The sequence below is a fragment of the Calonectris borealis genome, chromosome 2 (genome assembly GCF_964195595.1).
Source record: "Calonectris borealis chromosome 2, bCalBor7.hap1.2, whole genome shotgun sequence".
Classification (NCBI taxonomy): Eukaryota; Metazoa; Chordata; class Aves; order Procellariiformes; family Procellariidae; genus Calonectris; species Calonectris borealis.
Genome location: NC_134313.1, coordinates 102,455,322 through 102,481,653, shown reverse-complemented (window position 1 = coordinate 102,481,653; position 26,332 = coordinate 102,455,322). Strand labels below are relative to the sequence as shown.

Here is a 26,332-nt window from a genome sequence, read left to right as displayed (position 1 = left end):
TACTTCTAGCTCTCTTGCGCAACAAATATACCTCCAGTTTCTCTGTTTTCACGTGCTGTATTCTAGCCTCTGTTCCCATTTATGAACCCCCCCATTAATGCTTTGTCCTGTCCATTCTCACTTCCAAAACAGCTCTGCCCCCTTCCCTCAATCCCCTACTTGGCATTTTATGCTCTGGAGCCAGACCCAGTAACACCCAAGTCATGTATCTGGAGCGTGTGCTCACAACTGGACTCCATGTGAATCATCTCCCCCCAAAAGACAAAAAATCTAAGCACGAGGACATCTCACAGCCAATAACAAAAGTCATCCAGCATCTTGACTGGAACAAAGTTACCAAACTTCTTATTTTCTTTCAACATCCCTGTGTCACAGAAACCCACTCTTACGCCCCGGGTTACTGAAATTAGGTGCTGGTTAATTTAATGATTCTTGGGCCACTGGGTATCGAGGGACCTCAGCAAGTATTGGGAAAGAATCTCTTTCATAAATATTAGTTCAGAAATGCTGTGAGTCATCAGTGCAGAAGGAAGGTACATCTTCCTCTGGGGACATTAAGTTTGGTTATTTGTTTCCAGACAATAGGCTTTGCTTGGTGGAGGAAAAATACACAACAAGGTTGAGAAGAACAAGAGAAAGCAAATTTTTTTTTTTTCTTTCCAGACCTTTCCTTGGCACACAAAATAGTTACCATTTGCTAGTTCTCAATATTTCGTATCAGATACAGTTAACTATCAACTTTCATATAACATGTCTTACAGAAAATTACAGAAGATTCCAAACAAAGAAGCACTTCCCCTTTGCTGCCTCAACAGCAACTACAAATCAAAACCACAAGTTATCACGAACTTCCAGATGGCATTTGTTTGAAATCTCAGAGCCACATTATCAATTCCCACCTCCAAAGACCTACCATGCATTTACCAATGATACAAAACACTCAAATGCATGCTGAAAGTACTAACTGTGCAGATTGCAAATGTCTTTCAAAACAGTTCCATGCGTCTCCTATCAGCAGTATTAGGATGTAAAATATAAAAGGGTTAACTTGATTGCAACATGACTTCTTTTTTCTTATCAAATTCCCAAGATACTCTGGTCATAACAAATTACTTCATCCACAACTAATAAAAATAAAACAGCTTGTTTCGCCCTGCGAATATATTATTTAAAGCTCCACAAGGAAAGACAGGCTGCTTATCAAATCAGGTAATGCGGACAGGTCTTCATTAAAAAAAAAATAATTCTCCCATCATGCCTCTTGCCCTAATTTAAACTGCAAATATGCAAAGCTGCTATTTTTATTCTCCATTAACATTTCCATTACTAAGCTAATTGCACAAGTAAGCTTTTATGTCTTCTCCTGTTTTTAAGAAATGAATATTTTTAGTAAATTCATTCTTGAGTGGGTAGACATCTCAAGAGCAGATACTGCTGGACTACAGACAGGTTTTATAAAGCCTTCCAGATCATGATGCTGCGTCCGCTATCAAAGGACATTTCTCTCTGTCCAGCACCAAACCAAAGGTGCACAGGGACTGTCCACTGAAGACATCAAATGAGTAGGAACTGAGCATGTTTGAATACATAAGATCTAGCTAGTTCAACTAAGGGGAGGGAAAAAAAAAATAAAAACCAATAATACGCTATTTTCTGGATTCAAAATACCAGCTGTTAAATCCTTGCCTCTCTTCATTTCAGTATGATGGACAAATAACTCAATTTTATTTACTCACGCGTACTTTCAGGTCTGCCTGGGACGTTTCTAAAAAAATACTGTTGTATTTCCAGTCACCTCTGACAGCCCATTCCCAAACAAGAAGTGTACTGTAACACACCTCTCTTTTCAGCCATTTAGGTGGTAGCGTGCAGCTACTGGGACAAACTACTGAACTACCAGTTGGTGTCCCATTCAATCTATTCATGACCAGGAACCTTGCCTTATCACTCCCTCCAAACAACAAATTCCTTTAAAATATAGTAAGTTTGTGGCTGGCATTAGCCAAGGCCAGCAGAACAGCTTATGGAGTCTGCTGCTATCACTAAAACTAAGGGCAACTTTGAGGTTACTCAGAAGGTATCTTTTAACTAGAACTTGAAAAAATACAACAGCTGAACACTTGAACTAACATTAATATATTTATAAATAGCGTAAACAAAATAATCTGTATTTCAGAGCATGCACATTAACAGAATCCTTCAGGCCTGGCACAGGTGTACTGAACACAGGATACAGCACAGAAGAAAAGGCACGTGAAAGAACAAATTTTGCTTCAAAACATCGACTATGATAAACTTTACATTCCTCTTCTACTGTGTGACCATCAGTAACACATAGTCTTATTTACACTGGCATTTTGAAGTGAGTAATCCATTCTCCAAATACCTTCCATCTCTGCTCTAGATACAGCACAGGCTGCAGCCTGGGTCCTAGATGATCCTTGGAGTAAGCCACCTTTTTCTTCCACTTTCTACACACTTATGTCAGACTTACAGGCTACTCCAGCTGTACTCCTGCTTGGAGCAGCCAGGGATCTGCACTGCAGCACCCAGACACACAGAGCTGGGTAAGAAGGCTTCAGCCTGTCCACCCTTAGCAACACAACAGCTGTACAAAGTCATGAACAGGAGAATCAAGTATACTTTAAAGATTTACCTTGTAATAATGTCAAGAGTCCAATTAGATGATAACTTTCATTTCAACTCCTTCTGCAATGTCCAGCTGATCCTTCTGCCTGTTTACCCAGCACAGACAACAGGAATTGACAGTTACTTTGCTATTTTGTTCATCTTCTCTAACTTACTAAATTTTCCATGCATTAAGGCACCTAAGGATACTTGAGGTTGTAAAAAAAATTAGGTTTAAAAAGGCTAAACCTAGAAATGTTTCTTTGTGAAGAGCAGCAGCTAATTACATTCTCAAATTTTTTCCCCATTTGAACGCTAACTTTCCTAAACCCACAGCTACCACCACATCTGCAGCCATTGAACACCTCGTACTTCTTCCAATCAAGAAAGGGACTGATCATTTCCACATCTTATCTGCTTGCTATCTTTGTTGATTAGAACAAAATACATAGCTCAGTAACATCCATCTTCAACTCTGAGTACAGTGCTGTGTGCCATGAGCATTTGAACTTGTGCTGGATTATGTTCTACATTCTACAGTTCCATTTATCTTGTCAAACAGCTCCCAGATAGACATCTGAAAGCAAAGGTACCCCATTTACAAGTATAGATCCATGACCACGTTCTAAACGAAGCTTCTTCCAACATGACATGAGCTTATGGGCTACTTTTCTCCTCATGGCTCTTTGTTGACATCAAATAGCCAAAGGTCTCTCTGCACATGGTGTTATATGCCAAAGGTGGAAAAGGCAGCCTGAATTTTATCTCATTCCTTTAAAATAAAGACTTCACTACTTTGAGAAAAGTGGATTACACAACCATTGCTTGAACAAAACAAGACCTTAAAACAAGAGAAACACCTAATTTTAAGGCACCCGAATTATCCTGGGCAGCAGCAGATGCAGGTGCCACAGCATGGTTCTCTAAGGTGGGCATTTCATCCTGCTCTTGAGCTCAAGTGTAATCTCGATGCATCCCAAGAGTCAACTGCTCCTTTTGCTTCATTGAGGACTTATGATCAGTGTTAATAATTTCAATGTGAAGAGTAGTAATGACGGATTTATCAATCTCACAGGGAAAGTCCCACTACATTAGAAACAAGGTCAAGGTCTAGCCAGGCTACACTACAACGACATACAAATAACTCCAACGACTCATTCTGATGATTAATGCGGGTAGAATTTGTTTTGTTGACAGAATTTGGAAAAACCCCAGTAACTCCTCCTCCTCTAAGTCTTAAGTCTGCTTGATCTTCCAGAAATAGCACACACAGTATGATTCAGTGCTTTTTTGTCTTTTTGTACTCCCTACATACAGCTTCATATGCAAAACACAGGAGTTATTCAAATGAGCAAATACAGACTGATTGCTTCTATCTTAGTCACTTAACAGTCTGAAGTCAACCATCAACAAAAATAGTCTTGCACAATATCCTGCAACTAAAGTTTCAAAACACATTGCAAATATTAACTGATTTACCTTCAACACCCACATATTAAACATGCACCCAGCCCTACACCAATTCCTTTTCATCTTATAAATGTAGACAAGTAGTTTCAGAGTTTCTATAATTTGATCACGCCACACAGGATGTCTATGCAAATAAGCCAAGATCTTAGCCAAGTTGCCCCTGACTTCAGGCCTGTTCCTAAACACGAAGCAATTGCCTAGATTCACATGCACAAGCTATTTCAGTCTACGTCATTTACAGGGCCAGATCAGTGATACCCAATAACTTTTTGACAAGTTTTAAGGCACCCTCAAAAACTGGCCCTTCAGTAATTTGGGTAGTATAGCAAATCAACAGAAAACACTGAACAGCAGATTAAGTTGAATATTTTCTATGGAATAAGGTAAAAAAACCCAACCAAACAAAAAAAGAAAACAAAAGAAAAACAGATTACAATAGTTCTACTAACCCGCCATGAGTGCTCAAACACAACCATTGCAGATGTGTTACTGACTGTCTTATAGAGCACCTACTGAAGTCTAACTACTGCCTTAGAAGGATGACAGCTGATGTGTGAGCTCCAGAAGAGTCTCTAGCTTTCACGGAGCTCACTGAAAAACAACTGCCTTCTCATTTTTGGTACAACACTTTAGAAATCTCCACTTGCTTTATCTATAGTCTCAGAAGAAAGCTTACTTAGTAAAAGCGATTAAGAGGATTTTATTATGTTTTACAGATCAGAGTTTCTAAACAACTGGTAAAATTTAAGTGAAACATAATGTTGAGATTTGCAAGACACAATGTAAGTCAGAAATGTTTTCTAAACTATTTATTTGGAAAAAAATCACATACTGTGATAACTGTATGCTAAGGTACAAAAAAACCACAGTAGTCAAGCATAAGCGTAAGCAGCTAATTTCATATGCTGACAGCAAAGCCACAGGTGAGTGAAAAATGAAAATTTTATGGTTTTCTGTACACATCATATGATTCCATATGAATTTGCTGTAAACAGTAATAAATATTTCAGAATCAAGAAAGATTGATTGGAATCTGCCCCAGGAAGATCATTTTAATCTCCCTTAGGTGTAACGCTCTGACAAGCCTCACTTAAACAAATGCTTCTATCTGCAGAAATAATGAAATGTTAACGGCTCTCCCTCACTATGTCTGTGGGGGAGAAAGAAGAAAATATAAATTGAGGGTTGCTTCAGTCCTATCATCCACCCAGGTAACAACCTGCTGGGCTAGGCACAGCAGACAAACCAAAATCCTTTATAAAATGCAATGGCATCACTAATTACCTACTCGGTGAAGCCTCTTGCACTTCTAGCCCGTGCAAGCCACAAGCAGGTCCAACAAAAGGAAGCTCAAAGCAGTGAAGATTCTGAAGTACAGCAAAAATCCCATGCAAATGAGAAAGAATCTTTGCTTCATTTCAAGTGTAATATAAAATAGATCTTAGGTAATTAAATGCCTTAAATGAGACCATAAATGCATAATGTTAATCTGGAGAGCCGCTTTACTCCACAGATTTCTTACTTTTTCAGTACACCTATTTCTGTTCAAGATGGCCCATGGCACTGAACGTCCTCACTCCCAGAACTTCCTAATCTCCATTCACTTTCACAAGAGCCAGGATTAGGGTTTTGCTATAGTCTGCAAATTAAAGCTGAATTTTACTTCTGTATCTGTTTCACAATCTTTTTTCTCTAAATTCTGTCTGCATTAAGTTGTACCTAGAAGCAATTTATTGATTTCAAATGCTTTGCTTCCACTTATTTCTCCTGATAACTAATGCCACAGGGAATATGGATTTAGGTTCCATCTATCACTTTTAAGAGAGTTAAAATACATAAGCTATTTGAGCCAGATATGTCCACACACTTATTAAATTGTAGCTTCTGGCTATTTATTGACTTTCTCAGAACTACCTTCACACCTCATCTATTTGCTACTTTATCAGTTTTCTGAAAAGCAAGAGATACGGGCTTGAGGTACCATACCCAGCAGCCAGATAAGCCTTTGCTGTGGTTAATTCCCAGCCATCATCCCCAGTCCAGATTATCAGCAGAATTTAGTGCTTGTGAAAGCTCCAGACTAGCACAGCAGAAATTGAAGTTCACTCTTCGCACACACCACGGACGGATGCAGCGCAGCAATCGGCAGTGCAAGCTTCTTCACAAAATCCCACCAACAGGTTTTAATTATGCTTTGCCTACAAACCTGTAGGGCAAAATAACAGTTGTACTTCTCTGCCCATTTGCCCTAAACATGAAGGAAGCCTATTCGTGGGAGAAGAGGAGAGCAAAGACGCACTGGGAAAGAAAAACAAGGACTGAGCAGAGGCAGATGTGCGAACACGCATCCCAGCCCCGCCTGCCCCTCCTGCCCTTTCTCCATGCCCTGACTCATACTGAACACACACCAGCCCAGGAGCTACTACAGTAGTTACGAGCCCCTCTGCAGCCTTGCTATCCATTCGCTCCATTTCTCCAACAATTTACTTGCCTGTGCAACTGAAGTATCTAACAGCATCTAACTAAACAAATAGGTGAGGAGAGAAGAAAAACAAGACACTGGTCACTCAAAGCAGTCCCTTAAAGAGGTTGAGTATTTCTGTACCAATACAGAGATATCCATTACAGCCTGACACAGGATTTTTCTATCCTGTCTCTTCCCAATTTTGATTGCAGGTTTCATTTTCTTGAGAGCACCAGTTTTGTCAGGTTCCTGTCATTTGTACAGAAAAAAAAAAAAACACCAAGCAGAAGATATTCTTCCAGTACTAATAAGGCTGCATACAATAAGACAAGCCTATTTTGAAACTTTCAACAGCATTTACAAATGCCAAAAGTTCAAGTATGCCAGTATTGCACAGAGAATTGTGGCTTTATGGTCCCAGACTGGTCCAATTTCATCAAGCACAAACCAGCCAAATGCTAGTTTGAGGCACCGTGCATGTATTATTTGATGGAGCAGCAGCTCCCAAAAATAAAAAGGAGATCATTTAGACAAACAAGAGAGAAGGTGCGTGTGTGTGTGTGTGAGGATCCATCTTCTCATCTTATTTGGAAGCAACAACTCAAGATTTCAAGCACTGTCACGAGAAGTGATGATGTATTACAGCAGAATGAGCTGCACTTTCAGAGTGCACAGTGCTGTCTAGTGGTTCTCCATTTCCTTCAAGGAAAAGGCAGGAGATCTGCTGGAAGAGCCCCATAGGCCAATGAAATAAGGAGTCAAAGTTTTTTGGGTTGTCTTCTCCTCCCCTGCCCCAGGCTCCATACTGGGAGTGTCTTTCTTTTGGCTGGGTTTACCTTTGTCTTTCCTACTCTTGAAGGCGAGGTAAGGAACAATAACAGAAAACCTCCATTTCACTACACAGCTCAAAATAGCCAAAATATTTCAGAAGCCATCTTCACCTTTCTCCTTTCAATAGATTGAAGATACTTCACTTTCTTACTTTTAAGACTTCAAGGCCTGTAATGATCCACAATTTATTTTACATTTTCTATTGTGAGAAGAATGCAAATTCCTCTTCTTCCACGTTGATGGCTGAAGTTTAATCTGGTATCTCCTATGATCACTATCTTCCTTTGTGTATTTGTATCTTATGACTTCACTGTCTTTACAGCTGTTTTCATTTAGCACATGTTCTCTAGTTTACCTTTTCTTTGCTTTCAAAGATGAATTTTAAAAATAGCATATCAAGTTCCTGCAAGTCGCACAACCCACCCCACTCTGGCACATTATCCACTCAACTGCTTGTTAGAAAGCTTTTGGTGAACCCTAGTGGTAAACCTTAAGCCAAAAAAAAAAAAAGCTAAAAAAGCCAAAAACAAAAGCAAACAACATTTTTTTTTTATAATTTTAATATACGAAGGTAAAAATGCTTATGGTCATAACCAGCCTTTTCTAAAGGGTAATGATCACTTCCAGTAGGAGAGACACAAAAGACCACACCTTTGGTCTTTTCAACATTTCAGAAGAGCAAGGCCTAACAGAAAAGAATAAAACCTTGCTAGATATAAAGGCAAGTGGTACAGTGGCAATAGAGGACACCAGGAGGTCCATGACTACATGGAAAGCCTAGACTACCTACCTTCAATTCGAAGTTACATGCTATTGGTTTGTAACTAGTCTTTATTTATTTAAACTGGCCTTGAATCAATAACGCTAAGAAAACAGTACAACCTACAAGTGCATTAACAGACCTCTCTAGGTGAGGAGAAAAAAAAAATAATAATCATCTGTGAGTGACACCTTGTCAGGATGTGTCCAGCAAGGTAGAGAAATACAGGTATTGACTCAGCTTTAGGATCATCAGCACAGCTTAGCAGTCAGGATCTTTCTAAATTGAAATACAGCTGGTAATTCAGCCTATCAACACAGCATGGATCACGCATCGGAGAGTCCCAGCTACAAACAACACGGAACCATCAAGCTCTCCCGCAAGCGCAGGCAGAGCGGAGAGCTTCCTGTCTTTGAAAGCGCCTCATCTACCATTTCAGGTTCATCCACACATTCAGCCTCTATAAAGCACAAAAGTTAACCACCACAAAGTGCTTAACCCCTTGCATTTAACTAAAGATCCTGCTCTAAGTTCTTCCAACTAAAATTAACCTCAGATGAAAGTGTTTACTACTGTTCTACTTATAAAATCAGGAAAACAAAGTCGCCATGAGACAACAGTGCTAAGTTCACATTTTCACCTTGTCCTCTTCCTCAGTCATACCAGCCCTCTGCTAGCATCTCTTTAAAGATCTGTATTCAAACTTACATTAATAGTATTTTCACAAAATAGACACCACAGCACTTTATTTGTTACAGGCTTTTAAGAGCTATTAATCATCACTGGGCCTTGCAAACACATGCAATGTATTTTCCATTAATCATCTGGCACTTCACACACAATGTTGGCAGTGGCTTTGAACAGATGTATTTTGCCAACACTTACTAGCTGTAAAACTGAGAAAGCATCCACCTCACTGCAGAGGTTCCTGTACCTGCCACTCCGAAGCTCCTTTATCAGGTCCCCCGCCTACAACCCAGGTGCTTTCAGGGTCCACCACCCCACAGCAACCCAACTGTGCCAGGGCTCCCAGCATCTCGGTAAGAAAACCCTCTTTCAGCTCCAAGAGTGTCAGCAGACTTTGAGAACTTCTAGTCCAAGCTCCATGTCTGAGACTCAGATCTTGGGAGCCCTGAGATAAGCCCCAAACGTTTGCAGCTCTGAGACTGCCCCAGATGGGATGACTTCAGTTCCTCCGGACTCCCTCTGCCCTGCCTGTATCCCCAGCCAGCAGATAAAGCCACCAGCTGCCCTCAAATCCAGAAGCCCTGCACAGCCGGGGACCATCCACGCAGCCTGGCCACCGAGAGGGAGGCTGGGGAGCCCTATCTGGACAATGAAAGCAATTCCCGATTTCACACCGAAGCTGCCAGTCCCGTGTAACCCCTTATTTCAGAATCACCCAGTAGTGCTGTTTTCTGAATGACACTGCCTTAACTTCTGCTCTACTTGCAGGGAAAACAAAATTGAAAAATACAGCTTTTGCTCCAACTGGGTCCAAACCAATTAGGGTTTTTCTTTTACCTTTCTTACAAACAGGGAACGATCTGCAGCAAGTCCATTTTCACAGCACTACAAATGCTCATTTCAGTGAATTGCTATGTTTTGGTTTAAAATGAACTGAATTTTATTTCTATTCCTCATGCTGAGCCACATATCTTTGTCACATTCTGTATTATCCTTAAATTCTCAATCGGTACAGGATCATCAAAATAATTACTTCAGTTGCTGTATTTGATTTTAAACTGCACACACAGTCCAAACTCCCCAACAAATGTGATTACTTACACACATCAAGCACAATTAAATCCTTGGACCAAAGCAAACACATCAAGCAGAATTAAATCCTCGGACCAAAGCAAACACTCAAGATAACAGGCATAATTTCCTGAAAAATGTCCTGCCCGAAAGCACATCAATTATTCACAAGTTAGCCCATGTTATGAAGTAGAAACAAGATCATTCTACAGCCCATAGACTGAGGAAACCAGTTTTCTGAACACTGTAAAAAACGACTTAAAATCAAATGTTTGCAGCTCCTAACAGAGTCAAGATTCTTATAACATTCTCAATTTTTGCTGAGGAACTTAAGATCTAGCATTACACTTACTTTCAAAAGCAGTATTCAGCACCTAGGACAAATAAATTATTAGACCCTGTTCAAAACCTTGAACTTCCTCTCCTTCTGTTCCCCACTCTCTTTTTACAGTACAATATACACTTAACTTTTTTCCTTAAAAATAAAAATTAATATTAAACATAGAGCCTTACTAGGTGTCATAAAATAAACAGCTGACTCGCTTTTCTTTTACTTTCTGACACACAGCATTTTTTGAAGTCCTATCAGTAATTACTACAGACGTGCTGCTTCTGCATTTTTAAACATTATTTCTAGACACTTAATGGCTAATCAAAAGATTTAGCTGTTTGAGGAAGTTTATTGAAGACCTCTGTCCTTTCAGGCAGGCCATAACTTCAAGAAATTCTTGCAAGGCTTAAACTATTCAAAAAGTTAAGGCACGCACTAAAAAGGTACAGATCTTTCATCATTACGCTCAGGCTGAAGATTTAGATTAAGTATGGGCAGTAACTGTGTGCCAAAAATACATCAAAGATGACACCAACAGCTTCTGAATTTTCACAGGGCCTCCGTTTGAGATTAGGAAGGAAGAAGACTCAGCTTAAGACCATGTTTAGAAAGCACACAATAAAGCCACAGAAGGGTACACCTCTTTCAACATAGAATCATAGAATCATAGAATCATAGAATCATACAGGTTGGAAAAGACCTCTAAGATCATCGTGTCCAACCATCAACCCAACACCACCATGCCCACTACACCATGTCCCTAAGGGCCTCATCTAAACGTCTTTTAAATACCTCCAGGGATGGTGACTCCACCACTTCCCTGGGCAGCCTGTTCCAAGGCCTGACCACTCTTTCAGTAAAAAAATTTTTCCTAATGTTCAATCTAAACCTCCCTTGGCACAACTTGAGGCCATTTCCTCTTGTCCTATCGCTAGTTACTTGGGAGAAGAGACCAACACCCACCTCGCTACACCCTCCTTTCAGGTAGTTGTAGAGTGCGATGAGGTCTCCCCTCAGCCTCCTCTTCTCCAGGCTAAACAACCCCAGTTCCCTCAGCCGCTCCTCATAAGACTTGTGCTCCAGGCCCTTCACCAGCTTCGTTGCCCTCCTCTGGACGCGCTCCAGCACCTCCATGTCCTTCTTGTAGTGAGGGGCCCAAAACTGAACACAGTATTCGAGGTGCGGCCTCACCAGTGCCGAGTACAGGGGCACGATCACCTCCCTATTCCTGCTGGCCACACTATTTCTGATACAGGCCAGGATGCCGTTGGCCTTCTTGGCCACCTGGGCACACTGCCGGCTCATGTTCAGCCGGCTGTCAACCAGTACCCCCAGGTCCTTTTCCTCTGGGCAGCTTTCCAGCCACTCTTCCCCAAGCCTGTAGCGTTGCCTGGGGTTGTTGTGACCCAAGTGCAGGACCCGGCACTTGGCCTTGTTGAATCTCATACAGTTGGCCTCGGCCCATCGATCCAGCCTGTCCAGGTCCCTCTGCAGAGCCTTCCTACCCTCCAGCAGATCAACACTCCCGCCCAACTTGGTGTCGTCTGCAAACTTACTGAGGGAGCACTCGATCCCCTCGTCCAGATCATTGATGAAGATATTGAACAGGACCGGCCCCAAAACTGAGCCCTGGGGAACACCGCTCGTGACCGGCCGCCAACTGGATTTAACTCCGTTCACCACAACTCTCTGGGCTCGGCCGTCCAGCCAGTTTTTTACCCAGCAAAGAGTGCACCTGTCTAGGCCGTGAGCCGCCAGCTTCTCTAGGAGAATGCTGTGGGAGACAGTGTCAAAGGCCTTACTGAAGTCCAAGTAGACCACATCCACTGCCTTTCCCTCATCCACTAGGCGGGTCACCTGGTCATAGAAGGAGATCAGGTTGGTCAAGCAGGACCTGCCTTCCATGAACCCGTGCTGGCTGGGCCTGATCCCCTGGTTGTCCCGGACATGGCTCGTGAGCACCCTCAAAACCAACCGCTCCATGATCTTCCCCGGCACCGAGGTCAGGCTGACCGGCCTGTAGTTCCCCGGATCCTCCTTCCGGCCCTTCTTGTAGATGGGAGTCACATTGGCGAGCCTCCAGTCGTCCGGGACTTCCCCAGTTAACCAGGACTGCTGGTAAATGATGGAGAGCGGCTCGGCAAGCTCCTCCGCCAGCTCCCTCAGAACCCTCGGGTGGATCCCATCCAGCCCCATAGACTTGTGAACATCCAGGTGGCATAGCAGGTCATGAACTTCATCCTCTTGAATTATGGGGGGTTTATCCTGCTTGTCGTCCCTGTCTTCCAGCTCAGGGGGCTGAGTACCCTGAGGATAACCATTCTGACTACTAAAGACTGAGGCAAAGAAGGCGTTGAGTACCTCAGCCTTTTCCTCGTCCTTGGTGGCAACGTTCCCCCCCGCATCCAATAGAGGATGGAGATTCTCCTTGGCTCTCCTTTTGTCATTAACATACTTATAAAAGCATTTTTTGTTGTCTCTCACGACAGTGGCCAGGTGGAGTTCTAGCTGGGCTTTTGCCTTTCTAATTTCCTCTCTGCACGACCTAACGCGATCCCTGTACTCTTCCTGAGTTGCCTGACCCTTCCTCCACAAGTGATAAACTCTCCTTTTTTCCCTGAGTCCCAGCCAGAGCTCCCCGTTCAGCCAGGCCGGTCGCCTTCCCCGCCCGTACTTCTTGCGGCACATGGGGACAGCCCGCTCCTGCGCCTTTAAGACTTCCTTCTTGAAGAACGTCCAGCCTTCCTGGACCCCTTTGCCCTTCAGGACCGTCTCCCAAGCGATCCTCTCGACCAGTGTCCTGAGCAGGCCAAAGTCCGCCCGCCGGAAGTCCATGGTAGCGGTTTTGCTGGCCCCCCTCTTTACTTCACCAAGTATCGAGAATTCTACCATTTCATGGTCGCTAAGCCCAAGCCGACCTCCGACCACCACATCTCCCACCAGCCCTTCTCTGTTCGTGAACAGCAGGTCAAGCGAGGCATCTCCCCTGGTGGGCTCGCTTACCAGCTGCGTCAGGAAGTTATCCTCCACACACTCCAGGAACCTCCTCGACTGTTTCCTCTCTGCCGTGTGGTATTTCCAGCAGACATCCGGAAAGTTGAAGTCCCCCACGAGAACAAGGGCTAGCGACTGGGAGACTTCTGCCAGCCTCTGGTAGAATATTTCGTCTGCCTCCTCTTCCTGGCCAGGTGGTCTATAACAGACCCCCAGCAGGATATCTGCCTTGTTGGCCTTCCCCCTCATCCTTACCCACAAGCACTCGACCTCGTCATCACTACCATCGAGCTCTAGACAGTCGAAGCATTCCCTAACATACAGGGCTACTCCACCGCCTCTCCTTCCTCGCCTGTTCCTTCTGAAAAGCTTATAGCCGTCCATTGCAGCACTCCAATCGTGCGACTCATCCCACCATGTTTCCGTGATGGCGACTAAGTCATAGCTACCCCGCTGCACAATGGCTTCCAGCTCCTCCTGTTTGCCGCCCATGCTGCGTGCATTGGTGTAGATGCACTTGAGCTGGGCTGCCGATTTCTCCCCCGACAATGGCGTGCGGACCCTAGGCTCTTCTCTAGAGAGCCTGGTTTTATCCCCGTCCCCCTTCGAATCTAGTTTAAAGCCCTCTCGATGAGCCCGGCCAACTCACACGCGAGAATCCTTTTCCCCCTGCGAGACAGCTGAACTCCGTCCGTCGCCAGCAGGCCCGGTGCCATGTAAACCTCCCCGTGGTCAAAGAAGCCAAAATTCTGTTGATGGCACCAGCCCCTGAGCCACGTGTTGATCCGATGAGTTTTCCTGTTCCTTTCGGTGTTCCGCCCCGCCACTAAAGGGATCGAGGAAAAAACTACCTGTGCTCCCGATCCTCCTACCAGTCGCCCCAGCGCCCTGAAGTCCCTTTTGATCCCTTCGGGACTTCTCCCTGCAACCTCCTCACTGCCAGCCTGTATAACCAGTAGCGGGTAGTAATCGGAGGCCTGCACAAGACTAGGGAGTTTCCTAGTAATGTCCTTCACCCGGGCCCCAGGGAGGCAGCAGACTTCCCTGTGGGATGGGTCCGGCCGACAAATTGGTCCGGCCGACAAACATATTACTATCCATCAACCTGTATGAAATTAATCACTAGAAAAAGTGCCACTAGAACACATAAACAGGCGTGCTTACTGACCAAACCATTTAAAACAGATGATTAGTGAAATAGATGGTTAAGTGGTAGAATTCAATCGCTTAAATCCATTTACTAAAGCAGGTAAAAGCCAAGCATAACATTCCCCTTCCACTGACACACAGGAGTCTTCTGCGAAGTATGAAGAGTTGAGTATTTGCTAGGAAACTGAAACCCATAAGATTTCTGTAAAATGCAGATATTCTGTTCCTGACACCCTCGGTTTCACAGATTTCAGTTTCAAGATACGCATTTAAGTGGTCTTTACTGTACTACAGACGCAAATTTGATATACGCTGTTAGGATGACTACGTCAAACAGGAAAAATTATTATGCCTCTTTCAAGCAGGTGCATACTTAACACCAAAGGCTTTGAAAAAAGAGTGTATATCATTCCTTTTAGAAGTCTACTTCATGTTTACTACTTCATTTTAATAATACACTGCAAATCATACAGTACCGAAACCTTCCAGTTGCTTTTGTTTCTCTATTTATTTGGTAATTGCACGTCCAATGTCTTTTTACCACGCATGAAAATATTAAAGGAATTTAACATTCCTAGCCAGCAAAAGTAATCCTAGCCAGCAATTATTTGATATTTGTTGCCCATATATGGAAAAAAATTCATTAATATAAGTACAAATAATCAATACACATCGGTCTGGAGGTAAACTCCAATATGACCTGTAAGGTTGTTTTGGTTTAGGTTTGTTTTTTTTTAATCCCCTCAAAGAAACTGCCACTGCATTTAAAAGAAAAATTCTAGAAGTCATCCTTAAATCCTTCCTTATTTTTTATGCATGTATTGCCACAACAGAGACAGTCATTAGCCAGAGTATTGTCTTCAGTTTGTTTTATATTATTTTCTGATGCATTAAATAATCCTGTAAAAAGACTGAAAAAACGTGCACCTTATTTTTCGGTACACTGGTTTTGCTCAAAGTGTATCCAAACACGCATGTCAAGTTTATTGCTCCCAGCCTTATAACACAAAGCACTACCGTAAATACTCTGCAGAGCTACACTACAAATATATAGGCAACTAGAGGAGTCTTGCAAGAAATGCATTCTCACTGTGGTTAAGAACTAAAGATGAAAAATTGATAGTAGTAGTGTGTAAATTATACAAGACCGGCAGTGAATTTGACCTAAGGAATAAATAGATGTGTATTTGCAAAAATGGTCCTGCCATTGAGGGTACAGTAAGAGGTACAGAAAGATCTTCAAGCAAACGGGAAACTAATTCTTTGCCCACCAGACCTCTCAAGAAATTGAATTAACACAGACTAATATAAAGCATATGGGTTTCACAAATATGAGTAGTACCTTATTAGGGGGAAAATTACATGGAACGGCAAGATATAGATTACTAAAAATATACTCAAAGTAGCACAGAATTTGCAGGAATTCCCTCAGGAAGCAAGCAAGTTTCTGACAAATCTTTAAGAAGTAAGACTCTTAGCAACCCTGAGGACTAGCAGACTCTTCCAAAAAGCCCTAAAACTTTATTTCGTCAGCACCCTGAGCTACCTAGTGTCCAGCAGTATTTCCAGACATTTAAAACAGAGCCATTGGCCAGTGATGCCTACCTAACAGAGTATCCTTGCACACACCAGAAAAGCCAAACCAGCCACCCCACCTTCTAATCACCCAGGTGGGACAACTCGTCAGCTTTGGAAGCCAGACCAGCTGCCACCCACCCCACAGAGAAGTGAGCCTCCGTGCCACCGCACCTTTCACTCCATACGAGAACTTCAAATCGTCATCTATGGGAAACAAGCTAAAGTTTCTCTCCTTCCCTCAAAGATAACCATTTCATCATCCTTGTCACTGACCACACCATAAGTACCAGCTGTCCTTTTTCTTCAGGGGTATGTGACTGAGCAGCAGTTCCCAACCTGTATTTACCTTTTAAGTCAGCTGTTTCTATTTCAGAGCTTATGCCTGTGTATCCAAAAGCACATCCACTTCTTCAACTACACTTAATTATCTAATAAAACAATATCAGCCTTACCCATAAATGTTGTACAGACTATAAAGACTTTTATGGGGTGTATTTTCCAAATCTACTGTTAGCACTTCAAAGGTAATTAACCACCTTGGAATCAAAATAAAAATAGGAACAGCCACCAAGACTCCTCACAAAAGAAGTAGTTTGTTCTGGTGGGGGTGAACACAAATAAGATCATTCATCAAGTCAGAAAGCATCCTAAAAAGATACAGTAGCCTTAAAAAAAGAAAACAAAATATGATTAGATTAGAACCAGTGTTTAGCTACTATTACCTGAAAACAATGAATTGTCTCAGGCATGATGTTAAAACCTTACTCTTATTGCTTTTCTGTCATTTGAAATTAATATTTAAGATGCTAGAGAGTTGCTGAGCTATGAGTATGCAGTTTGGTTGATTAATGAACCAGCTCACAAATGTCAACAAATATCTGGTATTTGCTCCAGATAACCTGTCTCCTGCCCCCCAAATATCTGACATTACATGAGGTTATAATACATCGTGGAATATTATGTCACAGAAGTCAAGAACACACAAGCTGTGTAACACATTACAATTCAACTGGATATTCCTTCTGACAACATAAATAGGTTCCTGAATCCCAAAATAAATATTTGCCTTTCTGCCCACAACAAACAGGAGAGCTGATGGACATAAGACAAGAAACATATCCTTGGGTTTAAATTAAAAGATTTCTAAGCCACATATACAGAGCTTGTATCACATAAGTGCATACCAACTCTACAGCAAACTGCAAAAAGGTAAACTCCTAGATTCAGATCAAAACTACATTGAATACTAAAATTCAAGTTGCCTTTTGCTACATAAATATTCTTCATCAATCTTCTTTCTTTCTTTCCCATAGCAATCATATAGAGATAGTGCATCCCTGGTTTAGACACTTATCAAAGATCCCAGGATAGGCTTAGCACACTAACAATACATCAAAACACTTGGTAGTTAGTTAAGGGCCTCCCTGCTGACTAAGATCTTTGTGGGAAAAATACACAAATGCTTCCACATGCACCTCATTAGAAACATCGCCATTTTACCCAGACATGCCAGCATTCTGCCACAGTGAGAACATCTAAGGGGTTAAGGAACCAACAACTGTACATCAGGGAAAAACCAATCAGTATAGGAAACCAAAAGACTGTCACTGGCTGGTAAGTGCTGCTGTAGTGCAAACTGCTCCAAAATAGCACAAGGACTGCAAAATGCACACTTCAGATCAGTTGATGAAAACATGTAGGTTTTTAAAGCATACTTAAAACATCACTATAGAAGAGAATCAAAAACTAAGTTTGCAGTAATGGGGAAACCTAATAAAAAATACTGATCAGTGCTAAGACTTGAAAGGAAAAGGCAAAATAGGAAATACTATATACTATAAATACAGGGTTGTACAGACCCTGTACAACCATTGAACTACCATTAAATCAACTACTTCAGACACTTGAAAAGGCTAGCCACACCATCACAGAACTCACCCGGAGCTCATTTACCACACAATACTTGGGCTGGTTTAAGGCGGTTACTTTGATACAGCATAAACACATCCTCCAATCTGAATTCCATGCTATGAAGCAATGCATGGAAGCAGCAGCACAAGAGCTCCCCCCGTGGCTAAAAATCAACAGAGGGTTGAGGTTGCAAGGGAATTCTGGAGGTCATCTGGTCCAACTCCCTCGATCAAGCAGGGCCACCTAGAGCCAGTTGCCCAGGATCATGTCCAGGCAGCTTTTGAGTATCTCCAGGGATGGAGACTCCACAACCTCCCTTGGGCAACTTGTGCCAGTGCTCAGTCACTCTGACAGTCAAAAAGTGTTTCCTGATGCTCAGAAGGAACCTCCTGTGTTTCAGTTTGTGCCCATTGCCTCCTGGCCTGTCACTGGGCACCACTGAAAAGAGCCTGGCTCCATCCTCTTTGCACCCTCCCTTCAGGTATTTAACACACGTTGATGAGATTCCCCCGAGCCTTCTCTTCTCCAGGCTGAACAGTCCCAGCTCTCTCAGTCTCTCTTCATAGGAGAGATGCTCCAGTCCTTTAAGCATCTTCATGGTCCTTCGCTGGACTGTCTCCAGTATGTCCATATATCTCTTGTACTGGGGAGCCCAGAACTGGACACAGTACTCCACGTGTGGCCTCACCAGTACGGAGCACAGGGGAAGGATCACCTCCCCCAATCTGCTACAACGCTTTGTCTAATGCAGCCCAGGATACCATTAGTTGTCTTTGCTGCAAGGGTGCATTGCACAGCCATTCTGCCAGTTTTAAATCCACTTCACCGTCTGCATATTTAGCCCATACTTCATCAGCTTTTCTATGAGGAGTATCGAAAGCCTTACTGAAGTCCAGGTAGATGATATCAACTGCTCTCCCCGTGTCTACCAAGCCAGTCATTTAATCGTAGAAGGTTATCAGGTTGCTCAAGCATGACTTTTCCCTTGCTGAAGCCATGCTGACTACTCCCAGTCACCTTCTTGTCCTTCATGTGCCTGAAAATGGTTTCTAGGACTAGTTGCTCCATCACCTTCCTGCAGATCAAGGTGTGGTTGACGGGCCTGTAGTTCCCTGGGTCCTCCTTCTTGCCCGTCTTTAAGGTTGGAGTGACATTTGCTCTCCTCCAGTCATCAGGCAACTCTCCCAGTCGCCACAGTCTTTAAAAGATGATTGAGGGTGGCCTCACAATGACATCTGCTAGCTCCCTCAGCACTCGTGGGTGCATCCCATCAGGGCCCATGGATTTACATGTTTCCAGTTTACCTCAGCTTTCCCTAACCCTGTCCTTTTCCAGAGGCAAGTTCTTCCTAGCAACAACAACCATTTCTGCCCCAGGTGATCATAATCCCACTTGGTAAACTGGGAAGGCTCAATGACCAGTGCAGTGGAGCAGGCAGGTAGCTTACAGCTGGAGGAATGTGGGACAACTGTTTGCCAAACTGAGATTGGCTTAGGTTGTTAGAGACATTCAATTTCCCATTAACACCATGTCACAGATCCAAGTTAGAAAGCAGATGTAGAAAGAGATGAGGTGGCCCAACCAATGAGGTGATAAACCCAAGCAGAAAATGATGGAGAGACACAAGTACATAGTCTGCTACTATCAGAACATCAATGTACAACCACAGCATTAGCCAACAGTAAAACACTTAAGTTGCAGACACTCATTTGACCATAGATGAAGTTGTGCTAACTTAAGCCATACCTTAAAATCCACTTAAGAAGCTATCCATTTTGAAATTAAGTTCATTACCTGTATGTTAGAGGATTGTAAGCGTGACTGGTTAGGGCAATACTTAAATAATGCTTTCAATTACATCTCTAGAATGTAAAACAAATCTTAAAAGCTATAGCTCTGATTAAAAGATAGCTGCAATCATATACCTATAATGAAAAATGGAACAGCTAATTAGTCCCAAGGAGCAGATGCTAAACACCACAGAAAAAACTAATCTCAGTCCTAGGGCTCTGACCCATACAGATAACTTATACTGAGACAGTCTTCAAGGGTACTGTTACCTTCTTCCCACAGTCTGGATGTCCAAGTTGTTTGTAAAACAGAACCCAGACAGCCCAATACTTTAAAATAAAACTAGCTACTAACACAACTTAAGTTGTCCCTGCTCTTGTGCCAGAGCTATCAGCCAAAACCCAGATACTCTTAAGTAGATTGAGGTGTTTGTAATGCTCACAAAGCCATGTTCAGCCACAGCAGGAAACGGGACATGATTATTTATATCTTTTTCTCTCTACAAGAGAGATGAGCTGTAACGCTAAAATACACAATACATGTTTGGTCTATGTGGTGAAGATGAAGTCACCTACATGATTAACTTAAAAACCCTGTTCAGCTTCTCTTCCAGCAGTTTTAAAATTTTACACAGTGCAAGAGGACAAAAGAGAGCCTTTCACATTTTCTAAAAGGTGAGACAACAATTTTTAATTCCTAGGACAGTATTCAGACACAGAAATACATAGGGAAGACTAGAACAGGGTCCTTATCCATCATCTCCTGTTGACACTTTGTACCACTGTAGAATGAGTTCAAGAATGCCAAGACCACAGCATACGTAAGGAAGCATGAATCAGCTCCCAAAACACTACCTGAATACAGGTGTGATGTCCAGAGGCTTTAAACACAAAGTGTACAGGCATCTGAGGAGAAGAAATTTAAACCAAGGTCTATCCCAAAGAATACCCTCACTACAAAAGACAGAGTTTTGTGTTCATGCTAATCCTACTGTTGTCAAATTTTGCCTTCTATGACACCATTCCATCTGTCTCTATTTAAAGATACTGTGTAAATGTAACTGTCCCAAACTAAACAAATAATTCCACCAAATACGTAGAATCCAGCTCTTTTGAGTATGGCACTTCTTCCATGCTCACAGAATGGAAAGCAAAGCAGCCTGGCCACAGTTAATAACAGGAGTCAGTTGAGGAAATCAGTAGAAATGGAACAAAAAAAAGGCATTGATGATTTTTGGTCAGCTTTCTCATTCACTGTTGCTATTATTTTTAGTACAATCAAGACAATGAAACATTTTTAAACACCCCTTTCAAATAACACCTTTTATATATACTGTCTTCATGTGACCAGAAACACTGCTACCGAATCACTAAAAATGGCTATCAATCTGCACAAAAGTAATTCTTAAATCTCAGTAGTTAAATTGCAGACTTATTCCCAAAGCATTTTTACTACAGATATGAAACCTAATTCTGAAATCATTAACAATGGCTTTTAGATACAAAAGTTGAAGAATATTTCTTGGAGAAAATGCATATTTATCTGTTTTGCAATAAGTTTCAAAACACATTTTCCCTTCAAGGTACACCAATAGACTACACAATATACTTTTTCCTGCATAATCAGATCTACTTTGAATTTCTAATGTTCATACAGTGTTGACATCAAGCAATGTAATGAAAAAGTTGTATTTTTTTCCTGTTAATCACCTAAATAGGGAAAATAAATTCATAATATTTCAAGATCAGCCTGTGAAAAAAATAGAAGTTACTTTCTTTGAACTTAGTCTTATGAACTCCCAGTACGCTTTCAAAGACAAAATATGCAAACCGCAGGCAAAATTCAAGCTTACAAACCCAGCTTATTGTTCTGCCTAGTGTAGTGTGTTAAGCTAAAGAAATATGAAGCCATCACCAACAGCAGTAAATCATTGTGAAAAACCAGCAATTTCATTCATTAGAGAAGTTCTTCAGTCCTGTCCTAGTAGCACAGTGGCAGGCCAGTTCTGGCATACAGACACAAGCTATAGCTAATTAACACAAGGAACAGACTTATGGCACAGCTTTACAAAGCTTGCCTGTAGTAGCAGCCCAAGCTTTAGCAGCTTTCCTCTCTCTCATACCATCCTCTCACTGGAATGATACAACTGTTTGTGGCTACAAAATTAGCCAGATAACTGACCCGGGATTAAAAAAAAAAATGCACCTGGCAAAAAGATAATTTTTGCTCTCAGAAATTACAATAAATTTTATCTTTGCACAGCACCCTTGTGTTGACCTGCTCTGATCATGGTAAAAAGACAAGCGGCCAAAGCAGTGGAAATCACTTTCCAATGCCATGAAGATGCAGGTGAGGGCATTAGGACCTATGAAAATGTTAAAAAAAAGTTGATTGTCATACATTAATATGCTAATAGATAAATTAGTTACTGTTTAGCAAGCACACTTGGAATTACCAAGTAATAAAGTTACCACAACTTAAAATTTACTGAAAGCAACTCCAGTTCAGAAAGATAACTAGTCATACACACACGGCTGGATTACTTTGACACATGGAGGTGGGATTTTTACACACATGCTGTGGAACTACAGAGCACCTCACAGTAAAATTTGTTAGTGGCTACTGACAGTCAGGCTTTGAGTACAATTATTCCCCTCTAGTCTTTGAAAAAGTGTAGGATTTTATTAACTTTTCAAGGTTTTGAGTAATCTCAATTCAAGCTTGTAGATCTGAAAGAACAATGAATATTGATTATGCTTCAGAAGGAAGCCAAAATTAATATACTAGGAAATATTCTGAACACCAATGGCAATTTACTGTCAAGAACACAACAAATCAAGAGCTCATGCTATCAATCATGAAAGCAGCAACAATTCAGTGCTCCTGCAACAAATGAATAAAAGAACGGGGCGGGGGGGGGGGGGGGGGGCGGAGAGGACCAAAAAAACCAAAACAATCTATCCCTTATACCTCTTTTTCTGCATCTGCTATGAAGAATAAGCTTCAAATTTAAGTCCTTTGTAGGGTACAAATGACATCAAATGTGGAAACACGCCACCCAGCACATGCATGTGTTACTAGAAGGTCCTATTGACAGAAACACTTCATACTCCTGTTCCCCTTTCAAATCTTGCGTTTGTTACAAAATGCTAAGTAGTACCAGATCTTTTTTTCCAAGTGCCTTCCACCCAGTAATTGGTCATGCATAAAAAGAGTTAATACACTGAATTCTGTGTAAAGCTTATTTCACTGAACAGAAAGCAAATCATATGCAAATTTCTTAACTGCAAGTATATTGTGGGGACTAATAAGCACATGAATGCTTCACTATGCAAAAATCCGTGCAAATACCTGTGAAAGATTTTAACCTGGTAATATTCAATATTCAAAATGTATGCAAATGTCTATGAAAGATTTTAACCTGGGAACACTGCCTGTCACACTACCTTTCTGTGTTTTGTGCACATTGTAGTATTTTTCATATCCATAACATCTGCACTCCTGACAATACAAAATACTAACTGAGTCAAGCGATTAGGCAAATTCTAAACAAATGCTTTGAGAAACATCAAACAACAATAAAGGAGGTCATATTTATATAACAATCAGATTGTTTGCATATGAACGTAGGTTTGCATGGGCTGGGTCAAACTGAAACACTCAGAAAGGATGTTTCCTTCATGAGAATGTACTAATGCCGGAATTAAGAGACATTTGTCAGACTGTTTTCACTGAACGTACCATTTTTCTCAAAATGAAGCACATGTAACATCACCTCCTGAAGTCCTTGTAAACAATGCAACTTGAGTACACAGTGCAATAAGAAGTACATCAGTACAAGACAGTGCAAGAAAAAAATATATTCCTCAAATTCCATGCAAGCCTCAAATTAGTAGGCTTACTGTGGCACCAGGTAGCATTGCAGAGTTACTGAAATATCAGAGGAGGAATAATTTTCTCAAATGCCATGATTTTTTAGATAAATTAAATGTATTTATAATTTTTTATTAGGCATTTAGTATCAGAGTCCCCATATGTTAACAAATAGGAAAAAACTGTTTTTTAAGCAATTACAAATTTGTAACTGAGACTTCTTCAGTAAATATTGAAAAAGAAGGACAGAACTATACTGAAACAGAAGTGTTTAATGAAACTCAATATACAATAACATTCTCACCAAAAAGAGGAATAATCACCCTACGACTAAGAAAACGGTGGACTTCTTTTAACTAGCTTTCAGTAGGGGGTGGGGGGGAAGTGAGAATTACAGACTTTGATTTTACTAATTTTTCCTTACACTTGCTGTGCCCCATTTTCATCTCCTACTTCAGAGGAATAACGCAACTGTCTTCCAATGTTAGTAAAGAGTCCGAAAGTGAGGGCATGTATGTTTAATGTCTAATAGAATAAACCAAACAGACTGAATGAAGCTTAAAATTTGTGAAGTGATGAAAACTTAAAAATCAAAAAGATTTGTATATGAATCATTTAGACCAGTTTTTACAGATTAATACTGAAGTCATGCATTTTCTATTAAGGGAGTCTTACACATTTCAAATTCACTTCACATTTGTCTTCTTCCATGACATGAGATATCTGTCATTACTGACTTTCGTTTTGCCAAGATGTGCTATGCGGGCAATGCGATGCAGTTATAAATAATGTAGGCTGCAAGGGTATCGTTGTTTTTAAAACAATGACCTACTTTTAGTCACTGGTGTAAAGATCATAAAAGCTAGTATCAACTATAGTACTGTGAAGTTTCAGTGCTGAGGCTAATATCAGCCTCTGCAAAAGTGCACTGGACTGTAAAGTTTGACATAAAATCTGATACTTAACTGTCCTGTAACCAATGGCTCAAAGGCTTTTCTGCTTTCTGTGTCATTCTTCACTGAATTTTCTTTAACTGCTATTGTTAGAAGGCTGTAATTCAGAACTGTATCTCATCTTTAATGATCTCCTTCCTGCTAATGCATGCTGTTCCAACATAGAAATGAGCAAATTTAATTTGTTTTCAGGATGCTATATGTACATACTTTTGTTTGTCTGCATACCTACTGTTTAGTACCATCGAATAAGGAATACCAGTAAAGTTTTTTTTTTACTTTATCATTAACACACTTGATGTATGCTTAAATGTTTTTGGTTTGGGGTTTGTTTTTTTGTTTTGTTGGTTGGGGTTTCTTTGTTTAGTGTTTGGGGTTTTTTTTCCATTTCTGCTACTGAGAAGTACAAAGCTTAGACAGCTTTGAGTCCCAACCTCCATTCAAGATAAATTTAATTCATTTACTAACAAAGTTTTGAACTTCTTCCGTTCTCTATTTTGGTACCCAATAGGCTCAGAGATCAACACCCTACTGACCTTCACATCAGTCAGATAAAATTTGGTCATGTCTCAACAGCAAAGCATAAACAGTGCCATCAAAAACAAACAAAATTTTCAATATACCCTTAGAGCCACCTACACCTCACCTGTATCTGAATACTTTTCTGACTTGAGAAAAGGCATGAGATGTGTAAAGGAAAACATGCTTGAAGAACATCTATCTCTCTGTAGAGGCAGAGGCAGATGTAGGAAGCAACAACATTCTCACAAAAATCCTGGTGCACCAAGCAAGCCTAGTTTAGCCCTCTGAGGGCTTTCCTCTGAAAAATAAAAATAGACACACAGAATTAAAAACAATTGTTGTCAATGAAGCTGCCAAAAAGAAGAGTGTATCTTGCTCTTCTTAACATTCCAGTATCCTGGCCTCACTGCAGAAGCTGAGCAGCTCAGAAGTCATAGCACGAGAGCTGCCATCCTGCAGCTGTCCCTGTTAGCCCTGTACGGCAGGTGATGCTGCAAGATTAAGTTTATATTCCTGCTTAAAGGACAAATGACTCGCTAAGTCCACCACCAGATTTCCCTTCACTTCAGCTCCTTTTACTTCACGAGAAGGTATCAGTCAAGCCTCATAGGAGGCTTTCTCACTACTGTATAAATCTGCCTGTATTGCCCAAGACCTCTGAAACTGCAACAGAGCAGTCTAGCTATGAACCAGGAGACTGAAATCTATGAATATGAGGAGGTATTTTTAGCCACTAAACGAGCCGCATTTGTGGAAGACTAAGGTAAAGAGAATAGTTTCCATTATAACAGCACGAATAGAGGCCTTTTTCTTTAGGCTGGTAACTTGCCAAGTGGAAACTATAGCCCCCATCTCTTATTAAGGATTTGGAATAAATCCAACATCTGTTGTAACTTAATGTCAAAAGGCAATCTCAAACCTGCACTTGAAACTTTTCAAACTTACTATACACCCTTTCCCATGATACCTGATTTACTGAAGGTGCCATCTCACCTTTAACGCTATTTACAAAGAATAAGTGAGACACAAAAGTAGATTATTGGCAATAAGGCTGTATGTCAACAGGCAGCACGGACGTGTTCCCTAGCTAGTCTGCTATTACAGTTCAAGCCGGTGTTTTAAATATGTTTGCTGCAGGCAAACGTGCAGGCACATTACTATAGCTCAGCTTCCAACCGTAAGTCATTAAAGTTCAGTAACTCTACCAGACCTTTGAGTACAAGAACCACCTCGTTGATCAGCTGGCAGAGTAAGCCATTCAAATTAATTTCTATCAAGTCTGCACTAGCAAATTGTTTACCTCATGGTACTGTAAGTTT

General features: G+C 41.4%; 1 protein-coding gene across 13 annotated transcripts in view; it reads right to left on the bottom strand.

Annotated features, from left to right (window-relative positions):
• Positions 1–26,332, bottom strand: part of CDKAL1 (CDKAL1 threonylcarbamoyladenosine tRNA methylthiotransferase) — a 434,025-nt gene that overhangs the window by 364,931 nt on the left and 42,762 nt on the right. For 2 of the 13 annotated variants that reach the window (XM_075142828.1, XM_075142830.1), the window contains exon 2: positions 25,138–25,311. The exons of the other annotated variants lie outside the window; for them this stretch is intronic. Coding sequence is in view for 1 of the 2 variants with exons in the window: in XM_075142830.1 (XP_074998931.1) it covers positions 25,138–25,195 (58 nt within the window). In the remaining variant the exon portion in view is untranslated. The remainder of the gene's footprint in view (positions 1–25,137; positions 25,312–26,332) is intronic. 13 annotated transcript variants of the gene reach the window in all.